The sequence below is a fragment of the Podarcis muralis genome, chromosome 2, assembly GCF_964188315.1.
Source record: "Podarcis muralis chromosome 2, rPodMur119.hap1.1, whole genome shotgun sequence".
Taxonomy (NCBI): domain Eukaryota; kingdom Metazoa; phylum Chordata; class Lepidosauria; order Squamata; family Lacertidae; genus Podarcis; species Podarcis muralis.
Genome location: NC_135656.1, coordinates 104,816,127 through 104,828,196, shown reverse-complemented (window position 1 = coordinate 104,828,196; position 12,070 = coordinate 104,816,127). Strand labels below are relative to the sequence as shown.

General features: G+C 48.7%; 1 protein-coding gene across 1 annotated transcript in view; it reads left to right on the top strand.

Annotated features, from left to right (window-relative positions):
- Positions 1–10,044, top strand: part of TTLL3 (tubulin tyrosine ligase like 3) — a 44,612-nt gene extending 34,568 nt beyond the window's left edge. Inside the window, exons 18-20 of the mRNA XM_077923507.1 lie at positions 1,034–1,565; positions 4,946–5,103; positions 5,367–10,044. Coding sequence (XP_077779633.1) covers positions 1,034–1,565; positions 4,946–5,103; positions 5,367–5,516 — 840 coding nt within the window. The 3' untranslated portion in view covers positions 5,517–10,044. The remainder of the gene's footprint in view (positions 1–1,033; positions 1,566–4,945; positions 5,104–5,366) is intronic.
- Positions 10,045–12,070: the final 2,026 nt, after the last annotated feature.

The following is a 12,070-nucleotide window of genomic DNA, read 5'->3' as shown; positions in this document are numbered from 1 at the left end:
TGAAAGGTGTTTGGGGTTGGGATGCACTGTGAGGGGAGGAGCAGTGTAAAGAGAGAGGGGTTTGGTCAGGTGTGGGAGAAGGGCAACTGGCAAAGGGGTTGGTGGATAGGCCAGGTGAACGGAGTGAGCAAGCTTGGCAACCTCTAGTTGCTAGTCCAACCCCGTGCAGTGCAGAAATCTCATGCTCTTCCTACTGAGCCTTCCAGATTGGAAGCAGACACTGTCCTGAATGTACCTCCTGCGGAACTGCAGTGGATGGCCTCCTCTGGGTCATTCTGCTGTGGCTCTGCATCAGGTGGAGTTGGATCATTCCTTCACTCTGGTGCAGAGATGCTCCAGAATTACCTATTCTTGGAAGGGGCTTATGGGAAGGAGCATCACAGGACCCTTTTTAACAATTCGGGTTTTTGCAAGCACCTTAGTGGTTCTCTCGAGACACGCTGTAGCATCCTGGGGACCATTTCTGCTTGGCGACAACAACAATTTATTATTTATACCCATAGCTGTCAACTTTCCCCTTTTCTTGCAAGGTATCCTATTCGGAATAAGGGAATTTCCCTTACAGAAAGGGAAAAGTTGACAGCTATGTTTATACCCTGCCCATCTGGCTGAGATTTCCCAGCCACTCTGGGCGGCTCCCAACAGAATATTAAAAACACAACAACACATCAAACATTAAAAACTTCCCTAAACAGGGCTGCCTTCAGATGTCTTCTAAAAGCCAGATAGTTGTTGTATTTCCTTGACATCTGATGGGAGGGCATTCCACAGGGTGGGCGCCACCACCGAGAAGGCCCTCTGCCTGGTTCCCTGTAACCTCACTTCTCGCAGTGAGGGAACCACCAGAAGGCCCTCGGAGCTGGACCTCAGTGTCCAGTGATGAAACCGTGTCCCCAAAGCCCCGTCTCAGGATATCTCTCTCAGCCTTGTGGCAGCTTTGCAAGCCAGGGCCCATGAGAATCGCTGCTGCCCTGCCCCTCTGAGCTGGAGGGGTGCTTGGCAGCCTCACCCTGTTTCCCTCATCTCCCCACAGGCAGCTGTGGAAATCCCTCAGTACGTTGGCACTAGCCTTTTGGTAGAAGGCTCCACCGTCAAGAGGCCTCCGCTCCAGAGAAGCCCCGTGCCTAGCGACGCCAAGAACAGCAGCGGGCCGCAGCCGCCCAAGCCCAAGCTGATCTACCGGCGCAGTAACCAGGATACCCCACGAGCACCCACCCCGTGCTGGGCGTCCGCCAACGGCAAGGCGACCGAGACTGCGGCTCCTGGGAAGGAGAACAAAGCCCGGGAGAAGGCGCCCGGCAGCAAGGTCCCCAATTCGACGTCCGCAAGGTTCAAGCTGCCCAGCAAGCTCAATGCAGACCCCCGCAACCGGAAAGTGCTGGTCGCCCATAGCATGGCTACCACCACGGTCAGCCCGGGGGGCAAGTTGTCCGGCCCGGCTCAGCTCTCTGCCACGTCCAGCTCCCAGAGCCTAGCCCCCCAGGAGCCCGCCCTCCACCAGGCCAAGGATCCCAAAGGCGCCAGCACAGTGGCTCCGGTGCCCAGCAAGGCAGCCCCAATGCCAGGTAGGGAGTTGTGGCTGAAGATGCGGTCGCAGGAAATGGGTTCTCTCCCCCTCTCTCCTGACCTGGCGGCCTCTCGCGCTCCCTTCTCTGCCGCCTACCCCGTGAGGCTCAGGGTGCAGCAGCACCTGCGGAACTTGATGCACAGCATTCCTGTGCCCCCAAATCCCCCGTCCCCCCCGGGCATGGATTTAGCTTCGGCCACCGAACTCACTGCCATCAGAGCGTCTATGATCCGAAGGCGGCAGCAGAGGGAGGGCAGGAGCCCCCATTGACCCAGGAGCAGCCCTCGTTCGGGGCTTGTCGCCGCAGGCAGGAATCATGCTACACACACATATATAAATAGATACATATTTATATATATTTATAGGGTCTGGGCAGCACTTCTCAACGTGGGGTTGTATGGAGAGGGAATCATGTTTTCTTAAGAGCTAGACTCTCCATCCCAATAAAGGACTTTGAAGGAACGTTGGCCACAGTGTGTGATGGCAGGGAGTGGGCCAGAGGAGGAGGTCGGATGAACCGCCTTTGGCATTTGTGTGGAGGGCAAAACTAAGGCTCCGTTTGCTGGGGGCAAGGCGGGTTGGGAATGCTAGGAGCCAAGAGCAACTCAGGGACTAAGGGAGGTGGAGAGAAACCATGAAATGAAGGGAAGAACTTTGATTCCAAGGACACCTGGGAGGCAGAGAAGGTTCTCAGAACCAGGATAGAAACAGTTTCCCATGAGTGTACAGTGGTACCTCGGAAGTCAAACAGAATCCGTTCTGGAAGTCTGTTCGACTTCCAAAACATTCAGAAACCAAAGCGTGGCTTCTGATTGGTTGTAGGAAGCTCCTGCAGCCAATCAGTATCCCCATCGGATGTTCAGGTTCTAAAGAACGTTCGCAAACCGGAACGCTCACTTCTGGGTTTGCGGCGTTTGGGAGCCAACATGTCCGAATACCAAGGCGTTCGGGATCCAAGATATGACTGTATTGTGGATCATTTGCCTTCTTTGAAATGGATGTTTTGGGACGGGCCACACCCACAATGGCAGCCATTTTGCGAAGGGTTCTCACCTTAGCCCCCCTGTCGGCAGCCATTTTGTTTCTTTCTCAGTACATTCCCAATGTGCCCCCCCGAACCCAAAAGCTGGTGACTCCTGATGTAGGGATTGCTTGGTTCCAAGCCCACTGGAACAGAGCGGGCTGAATCTCAGACAGAGGAAATTATGTGACTCAAGAGATCAGAAGCATGTGGGATTTAGGCAAGGAGGTCCAAAAGGCTAGCCTATGGGCATGCAAGCAGGTTGCCCAAACAGCCAGTTAAACAACCCTGCCTTGCGACCCACAGCCAAGCTCTGCAGTACACGACATTTACCACCATCCTCCTGAGTCTCTGCTTGGCTAGCCATCCTCCCTACGTTGCTACTGATTTGTCTGCCACTGTGCTGTTGTTTTTGTCCCTGCCATTTGGGTGGCATTGTGAAACAACGGAGGAGCAGGAGTGGTACTTGACCTCCCCTCCTCCCTGTGGTTCTTCGTCTCCATTCTTAATGCATCAGCACACTTCTTGCCCTTCTGTCAAACTTCTGTGGTCGAGGAACCACCCATTTGGTTGAGTTTAGTAGGAATGTACAACAGTATATACCAAATATTTCTTCAAGGACTGAAGCATAATGCATGAATAAGCCACTGACTAGCAAAATTCAGGTGACCAAGCTGAAGTGGTGTGAGAACAGGATGCTGAACTTAGATGGGCCCCGATCCAGCAGGCTCCTCTTGTGCTTAGCTTATCCTAAACGTGATCCTAAATATCGTTCATGGTTAGGGATGCTCTTTAATGCAAAAAAAAAAAAAAAAAAAAAAAAGTTTTTAAAGCTGGCCCTTTTCACTCTCATGAAATTCCTTATCGTCAAAATGGACTCCTGCTTATCCCTCTTGAGGCATTCATTGTTTTTGTGTGTTACAATCATGAAAGATACATGCAAGCCCCTCTCCCTGCCAGAAGTCACAGTCATCTTATCAATAGCCCTCCATGAGTTAAAGGACATTTTTCAGAAGCAGGCAGTTCGCCATATAAATACTGGGGGTTGTATTAAACATTTACTTAAAAGTTGGGCTAGATCCAACTACGGTAAGTAGCTCTGCAATTGATAGCCAGTGCAAGGACTCCTGCTGGCACATTGGGACTCCCCCCCCCCCCCAAATCAGCTTGGGGTGTGTGTGGTTGGGACCACCCTAGAACAGAACATGGGGGGGGGGGAGTCATTCTGTCAAGCAAACAGAAATGTTTACACTGCCAAAAGGTTTTAGCGTGATGTTGAATTCCTCCCATTGAAATTAATGGCCATCATTAATGTAGGTCCATTAATTTCAATGGATCCACTCTGAGTATAATTGAGTATAACTCACAGAACCGGAATGTACTGGAAAGGGTAGAGCTTGCCATTGGGCCCTTGTAGACTCTTAACATAATCGGCCAAATAGGGTTTGTGCCTCCGAGGCCATTGTAGGCTTGCCAGTCTTCTTTAAAAATACCCTTTGCCTTTAACACTTGTGTGATGGACTGAATCCAACAGGTGAAACTTGCCTTGTCACTGAATTTCCATTCCTAGGGGACTGCCTGTGTCTTTAACAGTTGCATGACAGGCCTGAACTGATAATGATATACAGCACTGGTGTGTACAAAGTACACACCCACTATTCTTCATGTGCACAACAGAGAGGTGTGAGCAGACCTGGAACACAGGGAATGTTAAGGTTTGCAAACATGCAAAAAAATATATATGTAGCTTTGCTCAGCCCATAAAACACCATGGAGACAGTTGGACTGTCTCGTTTTTATCAGACACCAGCTTCCTCCAAAGCTCTTGCCAAAAGTATTGCTTCCTTTCACTGTGTGTTGTGCATTTAAGATCATAGTGGCCTAGAGTCGAGGCATTTCATCCCTGAGGAGGGCTGAGAGCTCACAGGTTGAGATGAGTGTGTCTTTCAGCCCACAGGTTCTCAGTCAGGTGCCTGTCCACTGTGGTGGGCCTCTTCAGTGGTGTATATGGTATGTTGTGGCATGTCCATGCCTCCCTGCATTGACCGCTGCTTCTTGAGCCTTGGCTTTGGGGCCTGCGAGTGGCTGTTGGGGTTAAAGTGCCATGAGTTTTGCATGGGCTCGTTTCTTCCCTTCCTTTCCCCTGCTGTTGCAAAAGGAGCAGGGCCAGGGCTTTCCTCTCATTTTGGAGGCCATTGCACAATTCTGTTTTGGGTTGTTGTCGTTTTTGCTTTCTGCCAATGGCTAAAAAGCGGCTGTCCGTCTGCGCGGAAGGGGCGCTCTTTTTAGAACGTTTTAGAGCTTTCCGGGGTCTCTCAGCATCAAGGCAACGTGCTCTATTATTGGTTCCTCCCCAGGCCTGGCTGCAATTCACAAGCTCCCCCGCCTCTTCTGCAACGGAAAGGCCATGGCAAGTTGGCAAGTGCTGTGCGGCTCCAGAGCTGGGCCTCGGCGGCGGCTTCCTAGAACTCCCAAATTCTTCTACCGCAAGGTGGTCATCTCATGCCAGGCTCAGGTATACACCGAGTCCCTGAGTGCTCACGGGACCACACTCCTGCCCCGAGAAGCCCCACTGACCAGCATTGCCCCTCTCTGCCCGCCTCCTTCCGCATCTCCACCCTCGGAGGCTGTCGAAAGCTGCTTCCCTCTGTAGAACACATCTTGCAGCTTTGAGCAGGAGCCGAGAGGTCACCACAAACACCCCACACCCCCTCTTTGGACATGCTTCTCCCCTCCCAGACCAGTAACCACTGATCCTTCCCTCACCCATATGTCTAGGATGTGCAACACCTGCCACCCCTGGTACCAGCTTTTGAAAATCAGATGTCTGTATTGCCTCCAGTGGGGGGAAAAGGAGACTATGAAACCACATGCAATAACTCCGCCACGGCAGCCAACTCGATGCCGTCGGGCTTGGTAAAAATTTGAGGAGGAACTCCGGGAGAGTTGCACGTAGAAATCCACTCTGGCTTGAAACTTTGAGAAGACCTCTAGTGGGTCGTGCGGCGCCCGAATCAATTGTCTGTAGATTCTAAAGACGACCGGGTCTCTCTTCTGCTTCCCCGAAACAACTGCCAGGCTGCAGAATTAGGTTGCTCCTAGGCTCTTCCCCATCACACGATTGATAACTTTTGTAAATCTTCCAACCATTGATGTGAAAAATGGAGCACCCTGGGAGACCCAGCAGAAGGCGAGAGTTGCAAAGCGATGGAGAAAGAAGATCAAAACTGCTGAGAGCGAAAGAGACCCGTTAGGTCATAAGAGGGCTCTATCTCACATGCTAAAACAAAGAACCATGCTTGCTGCCCTCTGCCTTTGTCAGTTCTTAACCCAGGGATCCAGAACACAACAGGGCTCCCCGAATCTGACCACTAAGCAGTGCCCACGGCTGCCAATTCGGAGGCAAGAGTATATGTGTAGAGGAATTGAAGGTTCATGAGGCTGGGCACAGCTTGATACCATCTATCATGTCCAAAAAAAACCCTTCCCAGTAAATACTAATTGCTAACCAGGGCATTAAACATGGATGATAACCTGGCCAGCTTCTAAGTAACCAGCCTGTAAATACACAATTGTCTCTGACAATGAGAGATTCGGTGTAAAAATAGGTGGTGGACAAACAAGAGAAATCTTAGCTTTACTACCAGTACAGTCGTACCTTGGAAGTTGAACGGAATCCGTTCCGGAAGTCGGTTCGACTTCCAAAGCGCGGCTTCTGATTGGCTGCAGGAGCATCCTGCAGACAATCAGAAGCCGCGCCAGATGTTCGGCTTCTGAAAATCGTTCGAAAACCGGAACAATCACTTCCGGGTTTTCGATTGTTCGGGAGCCGAAACGTTCGAGTTCAAAGGCGTTCAGCTTCTGAGGTTCCATTGTATAGGAATTTCCAGTGCTATTTTTCTAGAAAAAAGAGGTGCCAGAACTTACCATGAATGCCTCCATTGTTCTCTTAGAAAGGCAATAGTGAGAGGTGCCAGAACCAGGTTCCAGCGAGTTCATGCTGAAAAAAAGCCCTGGAAATTTCTTTGAAAAAGGCTTCTAGGAATGGATGCTGGGTGCTGGGTTATGTTTTTAGCATTTAAATATGTACATTTTGTGTGAAATTACTGATCTAGGGCACAGGATCCCATAGGCCCCATTATAAAATTATTAGTCTTACATTAGGTTTCGGGTAAGATTGTCACTCTTCCCGCACCCCATCCCACCTCGGTGGCGCTCCTGTGATTTTTACAGCTGCCAGACAATCAAATGCAGATGGTACTCCCGTCCCCCCACCAGTGAAATTTAAAAAACAAAAAAGAGCTCTGCTGGATCATACCAAAGGCCTGTCTAGTCCAGCATTCTGTTCTCACTGTGGCAAACCAGTTGCCACCAACCCAAACAAGACATGAAGGCGACAGCCCATCTCCAACTTGCAGTCAGTGGCAACTGTTACTCAGAGACACAGAGCTAGTGAGACCCTCCATCAATTTGTCTCATCGCATTAATCCAGTGAAACTTTCACCTCTTGAATTCTTGCTAGTCAGACAGGTGGGGCGGGGGGGGGGAGGAGGCAAACCCAACCTTTGGCTAAAAAATGCTCTGTTTAACATACCTGGTTTCGGAAATTCTTCCCTGACAGAAGGCAGAAACAAGAGAGATAGTCATAATTTGTGTGTCGGGTCTACTGTGGAAGCCTCTGTTCCTTACGTTTGCACTAGGCGTTGGATCGGTACAGCGCCGCCTGGTTGGTTCTTGTGTAGATAAACAAAACCGCCACCCTACGTTTTTAGAGCAACCAAACTGCTGCATTAGCCACACCAAAGTGGCCTCCCTGGGGTACAAGCCTGGGCAGTGAATATGGAGGTTCTGGGCTGCCAGACGAACAGGACTCCACCCTCGGCCACGCTGATGTGTTCCAAAGGAAAGCAGAGCCGTACATTGGCACCAGCTTGGCTGCAAGAGTTATCAGAAGGTGTTGTACCAACCCACCACCCAACCCACTTAGGGACTCCACTCTGGATTTATGTAGGGTTTACTCCTTAGCCTTTTCTTCCCCTAAAGATATCCCACCAGGCAGTGGAGATTTAGGATCGGTGTTTTCCTTCTCCTAGATGGGCTGCTTTCAGGGTTCAAGAATAACCCCACCCAAGAGAAGAGAGGCTCTTCTGGGCTGCCAATACTAGCCTGAATCTTTTTTTAAAAAAAATCCTGGCTGTAGAAAAAGGAAATAGCTATTTTATTGGATTAGGAGGCATTTCATACTGGGCTTGGGGGTGCAGAGAGGGCAATATGATTCTCTACTGATGCCCTGCCTTCTTTCCCCTCCACTCTCTGGCCAGTCTTTGCTTCACTTCCTGAAATCCAGTTCCCCGTGTGATATTTTTGAGTCGCACTGGAGCATTAACAAGGAGGCAAAATTCAGGACTGTTATCTTGATATATAAAAATCCTGGTAAGCGTACTGCTAGCGAAATTTGAGGTGTGGATTTGGGACTGGGTCCAGCCTTTGTTCTTCCTGTGCACCCCACCTGAACTTACCGTAGCTCCTGCTTTTGTTCCCTCCTTCCTCCCCACATAACATTGCTGCCACCTCCACAATCTCCTTATCCTGCCACCAGGCTTAAGGAACAACAAAATGGTGCCTGGCAGCTGGAGGATTCACATTCGTTTCTTCAGAGGAGATAAAACTGTTGGTGCCACCGTGACTCTTCTGTTCCGGAAAACGGGGAGTTAAGCCCCCTTCTATTCCTGGAATTCCCAATGTCTGTTTTTACCCAATTAACTGTGTTCCAGGTTGCAGCCCAATTACATTCGTCTTATAGAACTCTGTGGGAGAATTCAAAGCCGGCTGCCCATGCTGGGTTCTGTTAAATAATGTTCAACACAATTCTGGGAACCGACATACAAAGGGGAGGAAAAGACAAGAACGGTGCTTCAGCCTATCACTCCCATGGCCAATGCAAAGCACCTGAAAGCTCATTAATTTACCACGTAGTAGCAATGCAGGCTTTGTTAAATGCCTGCCTTGGGGGGGGGGGGATAGGTATGTTAGATGGCTCGTGGATTCTGTGTATATGTGCAAAAGGAAATGTTTTAATAACCACACAGTATGGTTTTATAGATCCCATAGCAGGTCTCTCCCATTGTTTCAGCTTGAGGTGGCACTAGAAATGAAGACATTAGTTCCTTGTTCTAGGAAAGGGGTGACTGATTCCAGCGGCTGCAGTCCATCAATTCACATCACAGTGGCCATGCCAGCTGGGCGCTGGGCTCCAACATCGGGAGAGCCACAGATTCCCTGTTCTAGGACGTGGCTTGGCTCCTTACGGCCTCTCCTCCATGCTGAGGTTCCATCCTCCTGTATGAAGCTCTACACAACAGACCGCCTCTGCTCATGCCATGACGGTCTCCGTAAGCAGGTTTGGAGCAGCTGCTGGCTAGCATTGTTCTTGTATTAAAAGGAGATGGAAGAGAAAGGGAAGGAGACCACAGCTTAGGGGCAAAACATATGCTTGGCATGCAGAATGCCACATGTTCAATCCGTAGCATTGCTGGTTATGGGATTTCAAGTAGTAAGGTTGGGGTCAGATTTTTCTTGAGACCTTGAAGAGTCATTGACAGTCACCATAGTCAGTATTGGGCTAGATGAACAGATTTAGTTTGACTTCGAAATAAAGGCATCTTTATTTCAGGATTCTGGGTGGCTCTCCTCTGGAAGTCCACCTGAATCTTACCACCTTCTGGAAGAATTTTTTTTTAAATTACTTTTATTATTCCATATATTTATCTAGGCTTTGGTTATATAGTTGTGCCGTATCTTTTTGTTACAATACAAAAGCATGCTATAATTTGTTTTTACCTTGTTCTTACTCAAGCTTAAGGTTTTTACTTACACAAACAAAAACACAGCCCTGTTCCCATACTTGCCAGCAGCCTGAGACAGAGTCATGTAGCAGGCAAACTTTTTTCTCATATACAGAGGGGCAGGAAAAGCTCCACCTGTTATATTTCAATATGTCAGATGGCCATTAAAGCAAGGATGGGGAAATCTGTGGTCCTCCAAATGTTGTTATGACTTCAGCTCCCATAAGCCCCAGCCATAGTAGCCAGTGGTTGAGGGTGATGGGAGCTGGAGTCTACCAAATTCTGGGGGGCCACAGATTCCTTTTCTACCCCACCGCTACTCCTGCCATTAAGGGGCAATGATAGTAAAAAAGCGAGTGGCAATTCCATCCACTCTCCAAACGCAACGATTAAAGGCAGGAAGTTGAAGCTTTGATGCATCTCTTTTGTTGCTCATTGTTCCTAAACCACTGAAGAGAACCAAGAATACAAGTTTTGTGCGGTTGTGTTTGACATTTGTGCAGCTTTCCTTGGCGAGTCTGTTTTTAAAAAAATATTCTTTACATCGTTGGGGGAGTGGTTTTGTGGATTGCAGTTTGTGAAAGAAAAATAAACTTCTACATTTGCAGTCTGATCTTTGTAGAATTCAGTTTTTCACGTTCTGATCAAAGGGGTTGGGGATTGATTTGTTTTCTTTAAAATGGAGGACGTTGAGAAGTCTGTCATTTGTACGGAATGGTAAAATCTGAAACTTGACCACGTTACAAAGAAACCACCAAACAGTCTTGGCAGGCTTTGCTTGTGCTAGTATGAGATTTTAGTGGAATGGGAGTAAGGCTCATTTATGGCACCAGTGGCGCTCAGGGCCGTAGTGTAAGAGAAGAGAATGTGTTCTGCATGCAGTAGAGACCAAGTTCAGCCTCTGACAACTCTACACTGAGCCCAGGAACACTTCTATCTGAAACCCTGCAAAGGCTCTGCCAGCCTCTGGACACAATACTCAACTAGATGGACCAATGATCTTTCTGACTCTATATAAAGGAGCTTCCTAGACTCCAGTCTTTCCCTACTGCTGGCACTATTCCCTTCTTCAAAAAGAAACACTTTGCTAATTTGTATTATTATTATTAGGCTCTTCAAAGAGGATTTAAGGGTGATGTCATAACCCAAATGAGATAAAAAGGATGATCAAAGTCCAACCGGAGGCTTTTCGAGCCATAATTTTCTACCAAGGGCTGATAAACTCCTCGTTGGTTAAATGTACAAGTACAGTGGCACCTCGGGTTACATACGCTTCAGGTTACACACTCCACTAAGCCAGAAATAGTGCTTCAGGTTAAGAACTTTGCTTCAGGATAAGAACAGAAATCGTGCTCCGGCGGCGCGGCGGCAGCAGGAGGCCCCATTAGCTAAAGTGGTGCTTCAGGTTAAGAACAGTTTCAGGTTAAGTACGGACCTCCGGAACGAATTAAGTACTTAACCTGAGGTACCACCCAGGCCAAATACCAAAACCTTTAACGTCACTTTGTAGTACCTGGAATTTCCTCTCCCGACCCTTTAATTTATTTATATTTATTTTGCAGGGAAACCCTTGTGTAACATTTGAAAATGTTCTTTGATGCCTTAACGTATCTAAATGGCCCCTCCTGCTTTCCACTCCATGCATTAAGATTCTTCCATTCTGGCCTCTCTAGCTGACCAAAGACCTGTAAACTTATTCCAGCAGTAGCATTTGTTTTATAGCTACAAAGTGGACAACAGGGGGGGAAATCACAGCATGCTGCAGCCCTCCAGCATGAGACACAATAATGCACAAAACTAAGAAGTCTCTTTCCATTTCTCACACACACTTTGGTGATGCTCTGCTGCAGCCTGGCTCCAGATGGCAGCAAGAGCCAAAATGCAAGCAAGGCTGCGCACACATTTTTCCAGTCGCTCTTCTTCGTTCTTTCCAAAGTAGCCTAACTGCAGGTAGCACTCTGACACTTACATGCTGCACAACAAACCATAAGCTGCATTCTTTTAATACGATTGGTGGGGGTGGGTGGAACGAGGGGAGAGACAGGAGGAGAGGGAGGGAGGAAATTATGTAGTTCTTGATTTTGTTTGGGACAAAATAAGCTGTCCTTTCCATCCTTAAAGAAGAATAAGCTGTAGGTTTTTAAACAGCAATCCTCATTCTGAAGGAAGTAAACAATGCTTGTTTCCTATTATTAGTGTGTGTGTATGTTTGCCAACGGGACGCAGGTGGCGCTGTGGGTTAAACCACAGAGCCTAGGACTTGCCGATCAGAAGGTCGGCAGTTCGAATCCCTGCAACGGGGTGAGCTCCCGTTGTTCGGTCCCAGCTCCTGCCAACCTAGCAGTTCAAAAGCACAAAATGCAAGTAGATAAATAGGTACTGCTCCAGCGGGAAGGTAAACGGCATTTCCGTGGGCTGCTCTGGTTTCACCAGATTAGCGGCTTAGTCATGCTGGCCACATGACCCAGAAGCTGTCTGCGGAAAAACGCCGACTCCCTCGGCCAATAAAGTGAGATGAGCGCCGCAACCCCAGAGTCGGTCACAACTGGACCTAATGGTCAGGGGTCCCTTTACCTTTATGTTTGCAAACAAGAGCCCTGATTCCGCCTCTCGTAAGTGTCACTTGCTGCTGCTAGA